Source organism: Ranitomeya variabilis, chromosome 2, assembly GCF_051348905.1.
Source record: "Ranitomeya variabilis isolate aRanVar5 chromosome 2, aRanVar5.hap1, whole genome shotgun sequence".
Taxonomy (NCBI): domain Eukaryota; kingdom Metazoa; phylum Chordata; class Amphibia; order Anura; family Dendrobatidae; genus Ranitomeya; species Ranitomeya variabilis.
The window spans coordinates 1,039,487,807-1,039,510,443 of record NC_135233.1 but is presented as its reverse complement, the minus strand read 5'-3'; the positions used below and the strand labels follow the sequence as shown (position 1 = coordinate 1,039,510,443).

At 49.0% G+C, this 22,637-nt stretch overlaps 1 protein-coding gene across 1 annotated transcript in view; it reads right to left on the bottom strand.

Moving 5' to 3' along the window:
• Positions 1-21,409, bottom strand: part of LOC143804038 (uncharacterized) — a 57,455-nt gene extending 36,046 nt beyond the window's left edge. Inside the window, exon 1 of the mRNA XM_077281781.1 lies at positions 21,341-21,409. Within this exon, the coding sequence (XP_077137896.1) occupies positions 21,341-21,409 (69 nt within the window). The remainder of the gene's footprint in view (positions 1-21,340) is intronic.
• Between the last annotated feature and the right edge of the window lie 1,228 nt (positions 21,410-22,637).

The window sequence follows — 22,637 nt, the reverse complement described above, 5'->3', positions numbered from 1 at the left end:
CAGCCAATCAGAGTGCAGAGCGGCGGCCTGCAAGGCCAAACACCGCCACACCATGACCAGATGACATATTACCACCACAGTGATCGAATAATATCAAATACAAGGAACGAATACCACAACATCATGACCAGACCACATATTACCACCACATAGTGACTGAATACTACAATACTGATCAATAATAAAAAAAAAACACAATACTATCACCATAAGTGCCATTATACACAGGAGATCTGTACTTAGTATGCAGCGTCTGTGTATAGGTAATACAGCGATCACCGGTGACATACACAGGACCTCAGTATATAGTATACAGTGTATAGTGTCAGTGTATAGGTAACACACTGACTCACCAGTGACATCTCTAGGTGAAGTCCTTCATCTTTCATCCCGCACAGACCGCCATCACTTCATCCAGCCAGGACTCGTCTCTGCAGGAAATAACACAGTTATCTCGAGTTCCACTTGCAGAACACATTACTTAATTTTCCCAACTTCTACATTACACCACATGAAGAAGGCGACATAGTGTCACTCTACACAGTAATAGGACCGCCCCTCCATTTAAAACAGTATACTCAAAAAATAAAATAAATACATCACTGCAGTAATAATATCCCTTAATTAGCCCCTATGGTAATAATATTCGCCATCCTGGCCCCCGTGTGTCTCATTCCTGGCGTCAGCCATATATTCTCCCATCCTGCCCTAATGAGTATCTATCCTGCCCCATATGATCTTCCCATCCTGCCCCATCTGTCTCCATCGTATCCATCCTGCCCCATCTGTCTCCAATCCTGCCTCCAGTGTCTCCAGTCATGACGCCATGTCTGTCATCCTGCCCCGTGTCTCCATTCTGCCCCTGTGTCAAGCATTCTGCCCGTGTCAAGCATTCTGCACCAGTGTCCAGCATTCTGCACCAGTGTCCAGCATTCTGCACCAGTGTCCAGCTTTCTGCCCCTGTGTCCAGCTTTCTGCCCCCTGTGTCCAGCTTTCTGCCCCCTGTGTCCAGCTTTCTGCCCCAGTGTCCAGCTTTCTGCCCCAGTGTCCAGCTTTCTGCCCCAGTGTCCAGCGTTCTGCCCCAGTGTCCAGCTTTCTGCCCCAGTGTCCAGCGTTCTGCATCAGTGTCCAGCGTTCTGCCCCAATGTCCAGCGTTCTGCCCCTGTGTCCAGCGTTCTGCCCCTGTGTCCAGCTTTCTGCCCCAGTGTCCAGCTTTCTGCCCCAGTGTCCAGCTTTCTGCCCCAGTGTCCAGCTTTCTGCCCCAGTGTCCAGCTTTCTGCCCCAGTGTCCAGCTTTCTGCCCCCGTGTCCAGCTTTCTGCCCCAGTGTCCAGCTTTCTGCCCCCGTGTCCAGCGTTCTGCCCCCGTGTCCAGCTTTCTGCCCCCGTGTCCAGCTTTCTGCCCCAGTGTCCAGCGTTCTGCATCAGTGTCCAGCGTTCTGCCCCAATGTCCAGCGTTCTGCCCCCGTGTCCAGCTTTCTGCCCCAGTGTCCAGCTTTCTGCCCCAGTGTCCAGCTTTCTGCCCCAGTGTCCAGCTTTCTGCCCCAGTGTCCAGCTTTCTGCCCCAGTGTCCAGCGTTCTGCCCCCGTGTCCAGCGTTCTGCCCCAGTATCCAGCGTTCTGCATCAGTGTCCAGCGTTCTGCCCCAGTGTCCAGCGTTCTGCCCCCGTGTCCAGCTTTCTGCCCCAGTGTCCAGCTTTCTGCCCCAGTGTCCAGCTTTCTGCCCCAGTGTCCAGCTTTCTGCCCCAGTGTCCAGCTTTCTGCCCCAGTGTCCAGCGTTCTGCCCCCGTGTCCAGCTTTCTGCCCCCGTGTCCAGCGTTCTGCCCCAGTGTCCAGCGTTCTGCCCCAGTGTCCAGCGTTCTGCCCCAGTGTCCAGCGTTCTGCCCCAGTGTCCAGCGTTCTGCCCCAGTGTCCAGCGTTCTGCCCCAGTGTCCAGCGCTCTGCCCCAGTGTCCAGCGCTCTGCCCCAGTGTCCAGCGTTCTGCCCCAGTGTCCAGCGTTCTGCCCCAGTGTCCAGCGCTCTGCCCCCCCTGTGTCCAGCTTTCTGCCCCGTCTCCAGCTTTCTGCCCCAGTGTCCAGCTTTCTGCCCCCGTGTCCAGCTTTCTGCCCCAGTGTCCAGCTTTCTGCCCCAGTGTCCAGCTTTCTGCCCCAGTGTCCAGCTTTCTGCCCCAGTGTCCAGCTTTCTGCCCCAGTGTCCAGCGTTCTGCCCCCGTGTCCAGCGTTCTGCCCCAGTATCCAGCGTTCTGCATCAGTGTCCAGCGTTCTGCCCCAATGTCCAGCGTTCTGCCCCCGTGTCCAGCTTTCTGCCCCAGTGTCCAGCTTTCTGCCCCAGTGTCCAGCTTTCTGCCCCAGTGTCCAGCGTTCTGCCCCAGTGTCCAGCGTTCTGCCCCAGTGTCCAGCGTTCTGCCCCAGTGTCCAGCGTTCTGCCCCAGTGTCCAGCGTTCTGCCCCAGTGTCCAGCGCTCTGCCCCAGTGTCCAGCGCTCTGCCCCAGTGTCCAGCGTTCTGCCCCAGTGTCCAGCGTTCTGCCCCAGTGTCCAGCGCTCTGCCCCCCCTGTGTCCAGCTTTCTGCCCCGTCTCCAGCTTTCTGCCCCAGTGTCCAGCTTTCTGCCCCCGTGTCCAGCTTTCTGCCCCAGTGTCCAGCTTTCTGCCCCAGTGTCCAGCTTTCTGCCCCAGTGTCCAGCTTTCTGCCCCAGTGTCCAGCTTTCTGCCCCAGTGTCCAGCGTTCTGCCCCCGTGTCCAGCGTTCTGCCCCAGTATCCAGCGTTCTGCATCAGTGTCCAGCGTTCTGCCCCAATGTCCAGCGTTCTGCCCCCGTGTCCAGCTTTCTGCCCCAGTGTCCAGCTTTCTGCCCCAGTGTCCAGCTTTCTGCCCCAGTGTCCAGCTTTCTGCCCCAGTGTCCAGCTTTCTGCCCCAGTGTCCAGCTTTCTGCCCCAGTGTCCAGCGTTCTGCCCCCGTGTCCAGCTTTCTGCCCCCGTGTCCAGCGTTCTGCCCCAGTGTCCAGCGTTCTGCCCCAGTGTCCAGCGTTCTGCCCCAGTGTCCAGCGTTCTGCCCCAGTGTCCAGCGTTCTGCCCCAGTGTCCAGCGCTCTGCCCCAGTGTCCAGCGCTCTGCCCCAGTGTCCAGCGTTCTGCCCCAGTGTCCAGCGTTCTGCCCCAGTGTCCAGCGCTCTGCCCCCCCTGTGTCCAGCTTTCTGCCCCGTCTCCAGCTTTCTGCCCCAGTGTCCAGCTTTCTGCCCCAGTGTCCAGCTTTCTGCCCCAGTGTCCAGCTTTCTGCCCCAGTGTCCAGCGTTCTGCCTCCCTGTGTCCAGCTTTCTGCCCTGCCCCCCCCTCCCGATCGCCGCTCTCAATAATAATAAAAAAAAAAAAACAAGTTCTTCTTACCTGACCGCGATCCTGCTCTATCTGCTTATCGGTGGGGGCGGCCATCTTCCTGAGGCCGCGCGTGCGCAGGTGGAGTGCTCTGCTGCCCGGGGCTTCAGGAAAATGGCCGCGGGATGCCGCGCATGCGCAGATGGAGATCGCGGCGGCCATTTTTCTGAAGCCGAGAAGCGAACAGCCAGGTAAATTCTGCGCCGCCGGCGACCCGCCCCCCCGCATTGTGCCGCCCGCCGCATTGTGCCGCCCCCTTCCTACGCCACTGCCAGGGGGGGCCCGATGACCGGGGGCGTGGTAACCGGAACGCTGGCAGATGGAAATTTTAGAAAACGGCTGCCCCGTACCGGGTCGTACCGGCTGAATCCCACCCCTGATTTTGATGTAATGTGACATTAATCTGCTGAGCTCAATAAATGCGCCCCTTGTATGCTAACGAGCCTTGGCGCCCTGTGCGGCCGCACAGGTCGCACAGGGCAAAGGCCGGCCCTGGCCAAAGTGTCTGCGATAAGTAGGATAGGCGTCCTTAGCTATGATGGTTCTTCGTTGCAAATCTTTAGGGAAACCTTTTGTACACTTCCCCAGATCCATACAGGGAGAATTTGGGTTGTGTTCTCCACACGGACCATGAATCATATGTTGGAGAACAATTTTATGGAGCTGACGGTAGTGGGTAGGATTGGGAATTTCAGCCCACACTGTATTGTCTATGTCCTCCTCAGTCCTTAATTTGGAGTTGCTGTCCAGAATAATCAAAATGTGAGCGTGTGGAAGGCCACGTTTTTGAAATTCAATTACATGAACCATAGCGCAAACTTTCCCAAATAATCCGTTGTTAATGTCTTTTAAGAGTGCTTCCAGTTTTATTTTGAAAACACGTGCCACCAAATCAGGTCTATGTTCCACACGCTGCCAAGGTTCCAAATTCTCAGTAATCTCATTCCATTTCGGATTACAGGTCATGGTGATGAATAGATCAGGACGACCATATTTAGTCACAACAGCCATGGCATCCTGGTACCGCTGCTGCATATTCCTGGGACTGCCTTCAAACGAAGATGGTAAAATGACCGTTTTTCCAATGGGGATGCACTTCTCAATGGATTTTTTCTGGAGATGTTCCTGGAGTACACAATAATCCTCTACTTTCAAATCCTTTTGGTGTTGACGGATATAATTTAGGCGATTTGCCTCGATTTTCACATAAGCATCCACTAAGTACTGCTGAGTGAGTTTGCCACCATTCAGGAGTGGATTAAACTGATTACGGACAGACAGCACATAGCAGTAATATTGCAGTTGTGTAACTCTGCGTGGACTTTGCCCTTGTTGCTTGAGGCCATCATGCCAGCCCTGGTCTCCGTAAGGGAAAAATAAAGGATAGAGTAAAGCATCTAAATTACTGTGTAGAATGCTGACCTGTTGTGTTCTTGGCGCCAAAGGATTTTTGGGGTCCGGTTGTAAATGTATTAAAATATCACGATTAAATGGTGGCTCTCCATTGTCATTTTCAAATACGACAGCAACTTCATTGACAGTTGGATTATTATATCGGCGAGGGTCTTGATTCCGATCTTGTTTAAGGGCCATGATCCATGATGATATTTGGCATGAGAGTACCATTAGCTTCAGGTTTAAGATGTTCTTCATGTTCCACATCTCGTAACATTTTGTAGGCAGCAACAAAGGGATTCACATTGTCTAACTGAAGAGCAATTATACTCATCAAAGTGGGATGACATTTTTGATTTTGTTCACAGTTTAAACGTTGTTCATTCGCGGTAGCGGTATCCAAAATATACAGTTGGGCATAAGCTGGAACTTGATCATCACTGGGATGTAGGGTTCCAGTACGATGATATATTTGTCCATGTATACGGAAACAGTAAGGGCCATGTCCAGGTGGAGGGGATATATTGGCACCCATGGAGGCGAAAGCAAATGAGCTGTTAATACTACGAATATTTTCCATGAGATTCTTACTGAACTCACTCTCCCCTGTCAGCAATCGTTTAAAGACCTCGGGATATTGGGGTATATGTATATGCACTTTACTCTTGTGACAACACAGAGTAAAATTTTTATCTGCTGGTATCTCAGCATTAAAATGTAATGCTTGACAATGTTCACATAAATAGTTCATAGGACCACAGGAGTGTTCTACTATGGTACTGTCATCATTAGTAAAACCTGTAGGATGTTGAGGTACAGGTTGTGGTAACGGAGCATTGGAATGTTTCTTTAAGCCAACATATATAAAGCGTGGACCTGGTAGAGGATCTTCACTGTCCACAGATTCAATCACTGAGGAGTTGGAAGGTGTATCGTGGTCAGGGTTTATTAATATGGAGGTGCAAGCGTTTTTTTTGCGCCGTTCACGGCGTGCACCAGCTGCATTTGGTAATAGTTTGTTTGTTGCCTTAGAAGAGTCAGGTGTGAAGCATGTCTTATAAGCAGACTTAACGGTGTACAGGCGACGGCGTTTATCATTTGGAGTGTAAGTAGGACAGTGTTTGCGCTTACGTGCAGATTTACCAACGGTTAAAGGAGCTTCAGGCTGCACACATTCTATGAATGGAGACAAAGAAGCTGTATTGTGGGCAGAATCTATGACTGAGGACGTGGAAATATTATGTTTGCAACGTTGAGAGCGTGCAGCAGCAGCTTTATTACTTAATCGATTAGTTTTGTCCTCAAAAGACTCATTAGTAATGCGTTAATTGCAAGCAGCATTAACAGTGTCCAAGCGCTTCTGTCTGTCCTCTGTAGTCTCGTTAGCACGCTGTTTGCGCTTACGTGCGGCATCGGCGGCTTTTCGCTCTGCGTCATTGGTATACTTATTATCAGACCTGATGTTACGTGCGCCATCAGCAGCTTTGGGCTCTGTGTCATTAGTATACTTAACAGTGTCCAGGCGCTTGCATCTCTCCTCTGTACTCTTGTTAGCACGCTGTTTGCGCTTACGTGCAGCATCGGCGGCTTTTCGCTCTGCATCATTACCATACTTTATATCAGACCTGATCTTACGTGCACCATCAGCAGCTTTGGACTCTGTGTCATTAGTATACTTAACAGTATCCAGGCGCTTGCATCTATCCTCTGTACTCTTGTTAACACGCTGTTTGCGCTTACGTGTGGCATCGGCGGCTTTTCGCTCTGCATCATTACCATACTTTATATCAGACCTGATCTTACATGTGCCATCAGCAGCTTTACACTCTGTGTCATTAGTATACTTAACAGTATCCAGGCACTTGCATCTATCCTCTGTACTCTTGTTAACACGCTGTTTACGCTTACGTGCGGCATCGGCGGCTTTTCACTCTGCATCATTACCATACTTTATATCAGACCTGATCTTACGTGCGCCATCAGCAGCTTTGGACTCTGTGTCATTACTATACTTAACAGTGTCCAGGCACTTGCATCTATCCTCTGTACTCTTGTTAGCACGCCGTTTATGCTTACGTGCGGCATCGGCGTCTTTTTGCTCTGCATTATTAGTATACTTTATATCAGACCTAATCTTACGTGCGCCATCAGCAGCTTTGGGCTCTGTGTCATTAGTATCCTTACTATTAGAGCTCATGTTGGCTAAGCTAAACAGCTTTAAGCGTGGTGGTGGCAAACAACAGGTTAATAAGAGGCAGTGTCAGGTAGTAGGAAAATAGCCAGTTAATGATAGGCAATAGTTCTTTGCAGGAATACAGATATTAATAAATAGGCAGTTTATATTGCAGAGAAATTGCTGGGCAATAATGGACAATGTCCTTATGTGGCAAATAATAGAGCAATATACCCAGTGTGGCAAAGAAGAGGTTAATAAACGGCAGTCTCTCAGTATAACAGTCAGTGAATAATAGGCAGTATATGGAGAAAACACCAAACAAAAGTTCAAAATTGGTGTGAAAATGTCACTGAACCACTTCACAACTAAATATATATAGTTTTGGTAAATGGTATTATCATTTTTTTGACGAAATTCGGCAGGAGCTTGAAGAGCGACGTCACTGGGACCGCCTCCACGCAGTAGAAACTTGCTGTGAGGTAAAAATTCAAAAATCACACCAAAATGGCGGGCGGAGTGTGTCACAGTACGGCACATTTCTGATTGGTCGCTCGCGGCAGGCGGCAACCAATCAGAAAAGTGCCGCGCACCACGAAGGCATATATCTTTGTCCACCCTGAGCAGGTGTAGGACGCTGGTGACGTCACTTATCTCCGGACATTATCTCCGGACAAAGCCACGGAAGTTGGCACAAATTGCCGGAAGTAGTATTCTAGGCAATTATATATTAGATTTTAATGTTATCAGTGTTTACCTTTGAACGTTTATATTGTATTGTCCTGTCACCAGCCATGTGTACGATTATCGGCCGAAAGCCTCTCTGGAACCAATAATCACCCCATGTAAAGGTATCTTTATAAGTTAAAGATTCAGAATACTATGACTTTTATCATATCCTGAACAGTCAAGTTTTTTATGAACCGTTAAGGTTTTCTGGTTGAAGTAAAAAAAACTCTGAGTGTTTACAGTTTGAAACCATAAAATGTTGAAAAATTATGTCATTCTTGAGTATATCACTCAATGGTGCTCATAAACGTGTCAAATTTGATCTATAATATACTTTAATATACGTTACTTTAATCTTTAATATACTTAAGAACAGGGCCCCAGACATCACACAGGGGGTCTGAAACACCGCACAGTGGTCCAAAATATCGCTGTGCTCTGCCTGGGGCCCCATATGCTGCCTGGGGCCCCTGTGCTCTGCCTGGGGCCCCATATGCTGCCTGGGGCCCCTGTGCTCTGCCTGGGGCCCCTGTGCTCTGCCTGGGGCCCCATGTTCTGCCTGGGGCCGCTGTGCTCTGCCTGGGGCCACTGTGCTCTGCCTGGGGCCCCATATGCTGCCTGGGGCCCCTGTGCTCTGCCTGGGGCCCCATATGCTGCCTGGGGCCCCTGTGCTCTGCCTAGGGCCCCATAGGCTGCCTGGGGCCCCTGTGCTCTACCTGGGACCACTGTGCTCTGCCTGGGGCCCCATATGCTGCCTGGGGCCCCTGTGCTCTGCCTGGGGCCACTGTGCTCTGCCTGGGGCCCCATATGCTGCCTGGGGCCCCTGTGCTCTGCCTGGGGCCCCATATGCTGCCTGGGGCCCCTGTGCTCTGCTTGGGGCCCCTGTGCTCTGCCTGGGGCCCCATGTTCTGCCTGGGGCCCCATGTTCTGCCTGGGGCCCCTGTGCTCTGCCTGGGGCCACTGTGCTCTGCCTGGGGCCCCATATGCTGCCTGGGGCCCCTGTGCTCTGCCTGGGGCCCCATATGCTGCCTGGGGCCCCTGTGTTCTGCCTGGGGCCCCTGTGCTCTGCCTGGGGCCCCATGTTCTGCCTGGGGCCACTGTGCTCTGCCTGGGGCCCCATAGGCTGCCTGGGGCCCCTGTGCTCTGCCTGGGACCACTGTGCTCTGCCTGGGGCCCCATATGCTGCCTGGGGCCCCTGTGCTCTGCCTGGGGCCACTGTGCTCTGCCTGGGGCCCCATATGCTGCCTGGGGCCCCTGTGCTCTGCCTGGGACCACTGTGCTCTGCCTGGGGCCCCATATGCTGCCTGGGGCCCCTGTGATCTGCCTGGGGCCACTGTGCTCTGCCTGGGGCCCCATATGCTGCCTGGGGCCCCTGTGCTCTGCCTGGGGCCCCATATGCTGCCTGGGGCCCCTGTGCTCTGCCTGGGGCCCCTGTGCTCTGCCTGGGGCCCCATGTTCTGCCTGGGGCCCCTGTGCTCTGCCTGGGGCCACTGTGCTCTGCCTGGGGCCCCATATGCTGCCTGGGGCCCCTGTGCTCTGCCTGGGGCCCCATATGCTGCCTGGGGCCCCTGTGCTCTGCCTGGGGCCCCATGTTCTGCCTGGGGCCACTGTGCTCTGCCTGGGGCCCCATAGGCTGCCTGGGGCCCCTGTGCTCTGCCTGGGACCACTGTGCTCTGCCTGGGGCCCCATATGCTGCCTGGGGCCCCTGTGCTCTGCCTGGGGCCACTGTGCTCTGCCTGGGGCCCCATATGCTGCCTGGGGCCCCTGTGCTCTGCCTGGGGCCCCATAGGCTGCCTGGGGCCCCTGTGCTCTGCCTGGGGCCACTGTGCTCTGCCTGGGGCCCCATATGCTGCCTGGGGCCCCTGTGCTCTGCCTGGGGCCCCATATGCTGCCTGGGGCCCCTGTGCTCTGCCTGGGACCACTGTGCTCTGCCTGGGGCCCCATATGCTGCCTGGGGCCCCTGTGCTCTGCCTGGGGCCACTGTGCTCTGCCTGGGGCCCCATATGCTGCCTGGGGCCCCTGTGCTCTGCCTGGGGCCCCATATGCTGCCTGGGGCCCCTGTGCTCTGCCTGGGGCCCCTGTGCTCTGCCTGGGGCCCCATGTTCTGCCTGGGGCCCCTGTGCTCTGCCTGGGGCCACTGTGCTCTGCCTGGGGCCCCATATGCTGCCTGGGGCCCCTGTGCTCTGCCTGGGGCCCCATATGCTGCCTGGGGCCCCTGTGCTCTGCCTGGGGCCCCTGTGCTCTGCCTGGGGCCCCATGTTCTGCCTGGGGCCCCTGTGCTCTGCCTGGGACCACTGTGCTCTGCCTGGGGCCCCATATGCTGCCTGGGGCCCCTGTGCTCTGCCTGGGGCCACTGTGCTCTGCCTGGGGCCCCATATGCTGCCTGGGGCCCCTGTGCTCTGCTTGGGGCCCCATAGGCTGCCTGGGGCCCCTGTGCTCTACCTGGGACCACTGTGCTCTGCCTGGGGCCCCATATGCTGCCTGGGGCCCCTGTGCTCTGCCTGGGGCCACTGTGCTCTGCCTGGGGCCCCATATGCTGCCTGGGGCCCCTGTGCTCTGCCTGGGGCCCTATATGCTGCCTGGGGCCCCTGTGCTCTGCCTGGGACCACTGTGCTCTGCCTGGGGCCCCATATGCTGCCTGGGGCCCCTGTGCTCTGCCTGGGGCCACTGTGCTCTGCCTGGGGCCCCATATGCTGCCTGGGGCCCCTGTGCTCTGCCTGGGGCCCCATATGCTGCCTGGGGCCCCTGTGCTCTGCCTGGGACCACTGTGCTCTGCCTGGGGCCCCATATGCTGCCTGGGGCCCCTGTGCTCTGCCTGGGGCCACTGTGCTCTGCCTGGGGCCCCATATGCTGCCTGGGGCCCCTGTGCTCTGCCTGGGGCCCCATATGCTGCCTGGGGCCCCTGTGCTCTACCTGGGACCACTGTGCTCTGCCTGGGGCCCCATATGCTGCCTGGGGCCCCTGTGCTCTGCCTGGGTGTAGGACGCTGGTGACGTCACTTATCTCCGGACATTAGCTCCGGACAAAGCCACGGAAGTTGGCACAAATTGCAGGAAGTAGTATTCTAGGCAATTATATATTAGATATATATATATATATATATATACGTCATAGGTCGTGACGGGGTTAAACAGACGTGTAGGGGTTTTTAGCTTTTTGGAAGGGATATACTCCAAAACCCTTTTTCTGAAAAACCGTTCTTATTCATGTCTATGGAAAATTTAGTTTAATGATCATATGATTTTTTTGCAAGAGTTTTGAAAAATGCCTGGTGGTAAAAAAAAAGTGCTTGACATTTCTTTGAAGTGAATCCTGATGGAATCTGGAATTTGGAAACCTTTGGAATTTTGCAAAACTCTCCAGACCTCTCCTGGAAAAGAAAGACTGTTCCTAAAACCCATCAAAAAATGAGCATTTCCTTAAAGGGAAGGTGCCACCAGTTTTCTTGTAGTTTGTTTTTTTGTGAAATTAAGCTTAAAATAGTAAATAAAATGTATTAATGCAATGTTTGCACTGCTTGCAAACATTTCTATATGAATAATATTATATATTTTCTTACAAATATATATATTGACCACTAGGGGGAGCATTTTCCGTTTTAGACCCCAAGCAGCTATAGTAAGACTTACCAGCTTTACTGTTAGCTGGAAAATCTGGGCAGTAACTGCTGACATCAGCATTTCCCTCCCCTTTTGGGTGGTCTAATATCCCTGGGGCAGAATGAAGAGCAGCATCACAGGGCAGCGCCATTTTGTGTGTGACTGACCTGTGATCTGCTATCACCAGCAGTTACTGCATCAGAAGCACAGTTAGTTTATGTGGTGTGTATGGAGCAGCATTGTCTGTGCAGAGCTGTCTGTGACTCATCCCTCAGTAAGATAAGAAGGAGCTCCAGGTCTGCAGTGAATGGCCGGCATTGTGGAGGGAGGGGAGAGATACATTGTATGGCAGAGAGAGGTGTCAGGTGTCACCTCTCTGCAGGCTGTGAATGGAGCTCCTGTGATAGAGAGTAAAGGCCCCGTCTCACATAGCGAGATCGCTAGCGAGATCGCTGCTGAGTCACAAGTTTTGTGACGCAACAGCGACCTCCATAGCGATCTCGCTATGTGTGACACGTACCAGCGATCAGGCCCCTGCTGCGAGATCGCTGGTCGTGTCGGAATGGCCTGGACCTTTTTTTGGTCGTTGAGGCCCCGCTGACATTGCTGAATCGGTGTGTGTGACACCGATCCAGCGATGTCTTCACTGGTAACCAGGGTAAACATCGGGTTACTAAGCGCAGGGCCGCGCTTAGTAACCCGATGTTTACCCTGGTTACCAGCGTAAATGTAAAAAAAAACAAACACTACATACTCGCCTTCTGATGTCCGTCAGGTCCCTTGCCGTCTGCTTCCTGCTCTCACTGACTGCCGGCCGTACAGTGAGAAGTGAGAGCACAGCAGTGACGTCACCGCTGCGCTCTCAGTGTACGGCGGCTCAGTCAGAGCAGGAAGCAGACGGCAAGGGACCTGGACACCGAAAGGCGAGTATGTAGTGTTTGTTTTTTTTTGGTAACCAGGGTAAACATCGGGTTACTAAGCGCGGCCCTGCGCTTAGTAACCCGATGTTTACCCTGGTTACCGGGTGCTGCAGGGGGACTTCGGCATCGTTGATGACAGTTTCAACGATGCCGAAGTCGTTCCCCTGATCGTTGGTCGCTGGGGAGAGCGGTCTGTGTGACAGCTCCCCAGCGACCACACAGCGACTTACCAACGATCACGGCCAGGTAGTATCGCTGGTCGTGATCGTTGGTAAATCGCTATGTGAGACGGGGCCTTAAGTGGAGCTGGGCAGAGAGCACTGGGCTATAATAAAATGGCTGCTAGTCACACCTACAGCAGTGAGTTGTGCAGCCCACAGAGGCGTGCCCAGCTCACTGCTAACGCCTCTCCAATGTTATAGATAGGGTCCTCGCCGGTCTATTATCTCCTATGTCCATGGGGTGCTGTAAAATGACACTGTTAGTGCCCTGCTACTGCTGCAAAACCAAGATGTCAGCCCCCAGTTCCTTCTTTAAACACATATAACACACGAAATCTGTTTCACATGCATTTAAAACTTGGTTATAGCAGCATGTTATGCTACATTACAGTGATTTATTAATAATCTACAAACGCGGTACCTTACCTTTAAAGAGGTTATTCTCTACTTTTACATTGAAACAAAACAGCTCTGAATCAGCATTTATTCTCTGAACTGTTGGAGGTCCAAAGGTTGTACTTCTGCTGATCATAATCACTTCACTGAGTTTTTTCAGGTATTCCAGTGGAAACTTATTAAAGATTTTATCTACTACTTTAACACCGATGACCTATCTTATTGGTGGGGATGCGACACCAGTCACCCCCCGCTGATAAGCTGTTCTAGGTGTTGGAAGTGGTCAGTTACAGAACTTCTCCATCTACTGATGTACTGTAGCGGTGCGGTTGGACATTTTTTTCCTATTATATAGCACTGTGCACTTACAATTGCTCATTCTGCCTTTCTACCCAGCGAATTATCCTCTTTTCTCTGCTCTGTATAGAAATAGGAAGTGTTTTCTCCCTGCAGAAATCATTCCCCTCTTCAATTCCTGACCCAGCTGCTCTGTTCCTCTCCCCTGTCAGGGACTTTTGCAGTGACTGATGAGTCATACAGGTAAAATTGACCTCCTGTTTCTATATAGAGAATTAGCTGGGTAGAAAGGCAAAGTGAGCAATTGTAAGTACACAGTGCTATATAATATGATGACTGCAATGTATTAAGAGGATAAACACCTTGATAGGAGTGCTTCTTGAAGGGGTTAAATCACCCTCCCTTATCCAAACATAAGTAGCAAGATTTAAATTTAAAAAAACAACATACTTAATATTGTTGTGTGTATAATTGTCCAAACTAATAAAATATTTATCCCATATGCATAATACCAAAATGGGGCACAAAAAAAATTAAAATGGCAAATTTGCTGCTTTTTTTCTGTTACTTCACATGTCAAATAAATTAAATAAGAAAAGATCAGAAAGTAAATAGACACCAAAACAGTATTATTATATATTACATCTTGTCTGGCCAAAAAAACAAGACGTCATACAAAACTATTGACTGAAAAATAAAAATGATAAGGGTCTCAGAATATGGTGAACCTTTTGTGATTTTTTTTATATGTTTTAGGCATTTAATAATAAAGTATATATATTCAACAATGTTCAACAAACACGTAATCCCAGCATGTTTTGTGGTTGTTCAACAGCCGCAAGACATGCAGCCGCAGGGAATCGAACATATTTTTCACTCTGTTAGTGTAACACCCCAGGGTCCTGGTTGTTACAGTGGCATTGCTTTCCTCACGAGGAGAGTGATGTCACACTTGAAAGCGAAGGATGATCTTCTTTATCAGGTTACCACAAACATACAACATGTTCACACTCCAGGCCAGAAGGGGGAGCTCTGATCCAGCTTGTGGGTGGCTCATATATATATACACTCACCGGCCACTTTATTAGGTACACCATGCTAGTAACGGGTTGGACCGCTTTTGCCTTCAGAACTGCCTCAATTCTTCGTGGCATAGATTCAACAAGGGGCTGGAAGCATTCCTCAGAGATTTTGGTCCATATTGACATGATGGCATCACACAGTTGCCGCAGATTTGTCAGCTGCACATCCCAAAGATGCTCCATACAAGGCAGGATGGATCCATGCTTTCATGTTGTTTACGCCAAATTCTGACCCTACCATCCGAATGTCGCAGCAGAAATCGAGACTCATCAGACCAAGCAACGTTTTTCCAATCTTCTACTGTCCAATTTCGATGAGCTTGTACAAATTGTAGCCTCAGTTTCCTGTTCTTAGCTGAAAGGAGTGGTACCCGGTGTGGTCTTCTGCTGCTGTAGCCCATCTGCCTCAAAGTTCGACGCACTGTGCCTTCAGAGATGCTCTTAGGCCTACCTTGGTTGTAACGGGTGGCGATTTGAGTCACTGTTGCCTTTCTATCAGCTCGAACCAGTCTGCCCATTCTCCTCTGACCTCTGGCATCAACAAGGCATTTCCGCCCACAGAACTGCCGCTCACTGGATTTTTTTTCTTTTTCGGACCATTCTCTGTAAACCCTAGAGATGGTTGTGCGTGAAAATCCCAGTAGATCAGCAGTTTCTGAAATACTCAGACCAGCCCTTCTGGCACCAACAACCATGCCACGTTCAAAGGCACTCAAATCACCTTTCTTCCCCATACTGATGCTCGGTTTGAACTGCAGGAGATTGTCTTGACCATGTCTACATGCCTAAATGCACTGAGTTGCCGCCATGTGATTGGCTGATTAGAAATTAAGTGTTAACAAGAAGTTGGACAGGTGTACCTAATAAAGTGGCCAGTGAGTGTATATATATATATATATATATATATATATATATATATATATATATATATTCTGGTCTGGAGGGAAAGTTAGACAGTTAGTGCCAGACAGCAGACTGGAGCAGTCTGAGGGAGAGACCAGTGTGAGGGGCCGTGCAGCCAAGAGGGTGCTGCAGCTCCTGGATAGAGAGAATACAGAGAGAAGAACACATTGTTGAGAGCGTGCAGGAGAGCGAAGCACAGGAGAGTGTCAACTGGGGAGAATAGCTGCGCCTGGGCTACCTCCCTACAGAGCGCAGATTCCGGTAGCCGGAAGACTGAGGTTGTGTCAGACTCTAAGAGGCACAACAGAAACCGACCGGACAGCTGGACTACATGTAACCTGTCTGCCCTAACACCCAGGAGACACAGTGGTGCATAGAACCCGCGTCGTGATAGAGACCCTGACAAAAAGGCTTGAGCCACCTGTCATACGGGTTAGTGTCCCACCTTTATGGAGGACAGAGAGAACTGTGAGGACCTTGACAAAAGCCACAGGCAGCAAGGGACTACACCACAGCGCTGGTAGGAAGGCTTTTAACTCCACCTGGTAAAGGGGTCTCTGAACTCACTTCCAAGCCGGCCGAACCCTGCCTGTACCTGTGATCTGGTGCCTGAAGTCTTCAGTAAACCAGGTAAAGAGACTGCAAACCTGTGTCCTCTGATTCTTACCGCACCACCCACCATCTTCATCTACACACCGGGAGCCCTGGGAACCCAACTTCACCTGTGGGAAGTTATACCATCTTAGCTGCCATAACATCACCCCAGAAGACCCCTTTAAGCAGCGTCGGTCCCCACTGACCGAATACCACAGGTGGCGTCACGAACTTTTATTGCTTTACAACTCCCTTTAAAAACTATCCCTTTTACTTGGGCACCCAGGGCCATGGACTGGGTCGTCGCCACCGTGACTTCCCCTTTAACGACGACCGGACCCGGTACCGAGTACCCCTAGGCCCTGGAGGGCGACTCATTAGCACCCGGGCATGTTCATATAACACCTTATCCGAGTATCCTCGCTCATGGCTAATTACAATGAATGATGTCATTTAAAACTACAACTCGTCCTGCAAAAAAACGAATCCCCCTTAGGCTATGTGACCACGTTGCAGAATGTTTACAGAATTTTCCTGATCAAAACCGAACTCCTTTCGCAGGAAATACGCTCGCGTTTTTTTCTCGTTTTTTCTGGAGCGTCCCAATACAATTTTATATAGCGGCAAAATCACTGAAATTCCGTAAAATTAATAAACATGCTGCGTTTTTTTCCACGATGCTTTTTTTTTTTGAGGAAAAAAATGCAGCATGGGCACAACAATGCAGAATTCCATTAAAAATAATGGGATGCGTTTAGTAAGCCCTTTTAAGCGTTTTCACAGCGAAAAAACGTGAAAAAAAATTGCAGATTTTTCCACGCAGATTCTGCAGAATTCGCAGGTAAAATGCCCTGTGTTTTATCTGCAGATTCCCTGCAGATTTACTGCGGATTTTGTGCAGTTTTTGTGCTGATTTCGCCTGCGTTTTTCCACCTGCGGATTCCTATAATGGAGTAGATGGAAAAAAAGAATTGACATGCTGTGGAAAATAAACCGCTGCGTTTCCGCACTGAATTTTTCGCAGCATGTGCACTGCGGATTTGGTTTTCCATAGGTTTACATGGTACTATACAATGCATGGAAAACTGCTGCGGATCCGGAGCGTCAAATCCGCTGTGGATCCGCAGCCAAATCCGCAACGTGTGCACATAGCCTTACAGCCAGGTCAATGTAATAATTAAAAAAGGTATGACTCTTAGAGGAAGGGGAGGAAAAAAACAAATGTGAAAAAAATGTTGTGTATTGCATGAAAAATGTAGATTTACTTGAAAAAAAACAAACTCGCTGTGCCGTCTCTGGTTTGCATAACCCCGCTGACCCAATGTGGGGGCCATTGAGTTCTCTGCCTGCGAGCCATTAGAGATAGACAAACACTCAGATTGCAGAGGGCTGAAGTTTCCTGCAACCAGGACTAAAAAAAAACAAAACAGTGAGTCGCAATGTAGGGTAAATTTTTGCTGTTGACTGAGAATGTAGGTAAAAGTTCATCGAGAGCGGAGTAACCTGCCCTGTTCTACAAGCGCACATGGTGGGGCGCCGCCAACGACTCTTCAACCTGAACTACAACATTTGTGTTTGAAGAAGAGATTTGTTCTCAAATAGAATCTAGAATCCTGTATTTGCTTTGATGTCAGCCCGGGCAATGTTTCATTACTGTCCTTCTGAGTATACAGTGCAGTGGCCATGTGGCCGTGTAGGGCAGCTCATGTAGGACGTAGCGTTAATCGCTACCAGGAACTAAAGGTGACTTTCCGAGAATCCCCTTTAACTCCCATCAGCCAGACTGTATACATACACTGTACATTGAGTACATTCTGCGCATAGCATACGGGGCTTCGGTTTCCTGATACTCAGCGATGTAAGGAGACACACGGATCCTTTTGTATGTGATGGGTTAAAAGCTCGCAGCTTCATTGTGCATCCCACCCCAAGAAACTCCCTTGGAAGAGATTAAGTGCAGCTGCTTTCTTATCCATACAGAACAAATATCATAAAAAGAAGCTGCATAAGATCACCGCACTTGTTTGTTCAAGCTTATTCGGACACCTGTTACACAGTTACACGGCCCGTCCTCCCACCCGACTATCCTAGAGCCTTAAATCACATATCCTGTATGGATTTTATAATAAATAAGGTATGGGACAGGGGAGAAACTACAAAAAGTGCAGGGGTTGCAATCAAACCCAAGCCCTGGAACCTAGGCCGCCCAAAAAGTCCCTTTGGCCTACAGTGGCATGTAAAAATTTGGGCACCCCTGCTTACTAAGGATAACAGTCAGGGCAGAAAGTGTTGACTAAAGCTGGAAATATCGATGACGCCATACTTGATCTTCTTTTCAGTTCTCACTTGGCTTCAGCACCAGAATAAAAGGTTCAGCACATTTCATTCTGTACGAGGAATGAGGAAAGCGGTTTCCTAAAAACAAAACAGAGAGGTAAGCCCGCTCCAGAGAACCTAGGCTGCTCCGGAGAACGTAGGCTCCTCTGCAGAACCTAGGCCGCTCCGGAGAACTTAGGCTGCTGCGGAGAACCTAGGCCGCTCCGGAGAACTTAGGCCGCTGCGGAGAACCTAGGCCGCTCCGGAGAACTTAGGCCGCTCCGGAGAACCTAGGCCGCTGCGGAGAACCTAGGCTGCTCCGGAGAACCTAGGCTGCTCCGGAGAACTTAGGCCGCTCCAGAGAACCTAGGCCACTCCGGAGAACGTAGGCTGCTCTGCAGAACCTAGGCCACTCTGGAGAACTTAGGCCGCTCTGGAGAATCTAGGCCGCTCTGGAGAACCTAGGCCGCTCCAGAGAATTTCCTCTCTGATCATTAATGCTTTGAGAATTTTTCAGGAAGTTTGCAGAACTGGATATAATTAATGCCATTCCGTTTTATTTTAGCCCGTGCTGCATGCCTTTAACCCTTTTATGCACCCCATCATACATGTAAGTCATGGCTGGGGTGTGCGTTATGGAGCGGGCTAGGAGCTGTGCCTGCTCCATACAGGACATGTCGGCTGTGGTACATAGCTACTCATAATGGGAGTGATCGGACCTAGTCGCCATCACAGCTGTTTAACTACTTAAGTGCTGCTGTCGAGATTTAAATAGAGCAATCACCAGTGCATATGCTCATCTTGGTACTCCTCTGATGCTATAGGCTAGGCTTCAGAGGAGACCACCATTTATGCTATATCCTGCAACACTATAATATTGCAGCAGATGGTTTAAACAATTGGACCATTGCAGCTTAAAGTCCCCTGGAAGGGGGGGGGGGGAGTAAAAATAAAGGTAAAAATGTTGTAAAAAGTGTTACTATATATATATATATATATATATATATATATATATATATATATATATATATATATATTATAAAATACAAGTTTAAAATCACTCTTTTTTCAGTTTAAAAATATGATAATAATGAACATTATATTTGGTATCAAAGTCTGGTGTATCAAAAAATAAAATTATTTAAAACATGATGAAAGCCCAAAGATATCAAAGCTCCAAATTTGCAATCTTTTACTCATTATAGTTCCCCTAAAAAAATTAAATAAAAGTTGATCAATATGTCAAAGGAACCCTAGAATGGTAAATGTAACTCAGCACCACAGAAAATAAAAAAAAAATTAAAATCACGCGGCTACATCAATAGAAAAACAAAAATGTATCGCCTTTGAAAAAAGAAGGATGGTTAAGGACAAAAGAGCAAAAATGAAAAAATTAGCAAGTCCTGAAAGGATTAAATGCCAGGTACACTTAACATGGGACTAGATTTCTCCCCATATATTCAGTAGTAGATACTTGCCTGGTTTTGTATATTATCTCTCAAACAATTCTGCCACCTAGTGACCAAATAATTAGGAAATGTTGGAAAACATAATCTGGCTGAGACACGTTACACATCACATTGAAAGATATGTACAGTAAATAACCCTGGACTTATAGAACTCTTATACTTTTGTGTCTTTTCCTGATAGTGTAAAGGCCCCGTCTCACATAGCGAGATCGCTAGCGAGATCGCTGCTGAGTCACAAGTTTTGTGACGCAACAGCGACCTCAGTAGCAATCTCGCTATGTGTGACAAGTACCAGCGATCAGGCCCCTGCTGCGAGATCGCTGGTCGTGTCGGAATGGCCTGGACCTTTTTTTGGTCGCTGAGGTCCCGCTGACATCGCTGAATCGGTGTGTGTGACACCGATCCAGCGATGTCTTCACTGGTAACCAGGGTAAACATCGGGTTACTAAGCGCAGGGCCGCGCTTAGTAACCCGATGTTTACCCTGGTTACCAGCGTAAATGTAAAAAAAACAAACAGTACATGCTCACCATCTGATGTCCGTCAGGTCCCTTGCCGTCTGCTTCCTGCTCTGACTGAGATCCGGCCGTACAGTGAGAGCAGAGCGCAGCGGTGACGTCACCGCTGCGCTCTGCTCTCACTGTACGGCGGCACTGTCAGAGCAGGAAGCAGACGGCAAGGGACCTGACGGACATCAGATGGTGAGTATGTACTGTTTGTTTTTTTTTGTAACCAGGGTAAACATCGGGTTACTAAGCTCGGCCCTGCGCTTAGTAACCCGATGTTTACCCTGGTTACCCGGGTGCTGCAGGGGGACTTCGGCATCGTTGAAGACAGTTTCAACGATGCCGAAGTCGTTCCCCTGATCGTTGGTCGCTGGAGAGAGCTGTCTGTGTGACAGCTCCCCAGCGACCACACAACGACTTACCAACGATCACGGCCAGGTCGTATCGCTGGTCGTGATCGTTGGTAAATCGCTATGTGTGACGGGGCCTTAATGCTGAGTTATCTTCCATGGGGAATTTGCGCAGTAAGGAGTGTTGTGTAACATATTAATACTGCCACCTACAGACCATACTGAATAAAGCAAGTAAAAATACTGGCCACGATCCATTATTATTGCATTTGACCTTTTTAGTTTAGTGTTTTGGGTTTTTTTTGCCTGTTTTTCATTAGAGCCTTAAGGTATGTTCACACTGTGCTTTTTTGTACTGCTCTTTTTTTCCACATCAAATTTTGCACCACTTTCTTCATGTGTTCAGTGCTTTTTGACACTGTAATTTCTCATTATTATATATAACTTAATTTATGGATATCTATGGTTTGATGTCTTCACAAAGAGACGTTTTTTTATTTTGCCCAAAATACATGAGGCACAAGTGCTTTATTGAAGAAATTGGATCAAAAGCTTTACCAGAAGATAAAAAAAAGAAAAGTGACTAAAAAAAAAATGCAAATGATAACTCAGGACGGATGTGTTTTTTTTTGCATCTGTTCTCACTTTTGCATCTATTACTTTGTATTCTTCACATTTAAGATGGAAACATAATTATTAAATATTTAAAGAAGCACTTCTTCCTTCGTTTGTTTGCGCCTTATGCATTATTTAATTTGCGCCTTTATTTAAGAGTACTTTACTTAGTTTCTCAGCTCTTTTTGTTCAATAATCTGAATGTTTCTTTTCGCAGGGCTTCCTTTTACCATAAGGGCTTGTTGGTTTGTCACGTTACAATTCATTGTTTATAGGACTGCTGGAAATAGTGGCTAGATGTATGCGGCTTTCATAGTAGTTCCATAGAGAGTGAGTGGAACGAGATGAACATGTGCACAAGGGTGTAACTACTGCAGTCACAGCAGCTGCCGTTGCAATTGGGCCCGGGGCACACCGACGCCAGCAGAAACTTCAACTGGATGTGCGTCCTCATGCCAAAATACACGCTGCCGGCCAGAGGCATGTCGACGTGCACATGACAGGGCGCATGGGAGTGATGTTGTGCGCTCCCGTCTCTCGCTGATCTCAGCTGATGGCTTCACAAGAGAGCACAGCGCAACGGGGAAGCAAAGGGAAGGGGAGTATTCTTTTTTTTTTTTTGTTTTAAATTAGTGACCATACTAGTACATGGATTACCATGGGGTGCATTATACTTTATGGATGACTCATATGGGCTGCATTATATTTTATGGATGACTATGGGGGTGCATTATACTATATGGCTGACTATGGGGGTGCATTATACTTTATGGATGACTATGTGGGTGCATTAAAAATGAAAAAAACTGACCGTCACATCCAAACATAGACTAAGTGTGAACAGGTGCTGAACCTAGAGTCACCAACTCATATACAGTCAAACAAAAAAGGCAGCACTCTGTAGCGCCAAAACTTGCAAACATGAAATATGAAAATTGATTTGCTTTACTGCACTAGAAATATGAAAAATGTAGAACGTTTAGTGCATAAATTGGCCAATTCATGTGTTCCTGGTAGCCACGATAAGGCATTTCTCGTTTACCAGGACCTAACAATGCCTTTTCCTCTCATAGAATAAAGTCTTCATCTGTATGGGAACATGAATCCTCGGTTAGACTAAAATCTATATCTCTGTGGAGGGGTAGTGGTCCTGCTGTGATTAAAAACACCTGTGGCTAAAAGGCGGAGTGCTCAGTCAGAAGGGAAGCTTGTCCCAATCATGTATTTAGACATTTAGACAGAGTTGAATTCATCTAATCTTTCCTGGCCTTCATCAGGGTTGAGTTTGGATTATTACTTCCATTATATCTTTCCTGTCAATGTATGTTGCTTTCGTTTGGCACCCAAGTCTCTTTCTTTGGTGGCTTAGTGAACGCTGTATTCCCGCAGCTTAACAAGCATTGTGTTTGATTGTCTTTATGTCTGTATTTATATATCTCGTTGTGTTTGATTTTCTGGCTTTTTGTTTGAGATCCTAGATTACAAATCTACTGGTTATCGCTGAAGGTTACACTGAGATTACATGTTTTTTGGGCATTGGACCATCTTCCAAAGGTCTTAACGGCCATAGTCATGTGATAAGGAAACATGGGTTCTACTATTCAGTAACTTTAGCTCCTCAGTCACTAAAAGCAGGGCATTTATTTCAAAAAATAAATTAGTTTTAAAGAATTAAATTTTGACATAATTAGTCCGTTTCAGGCTGGAGTACG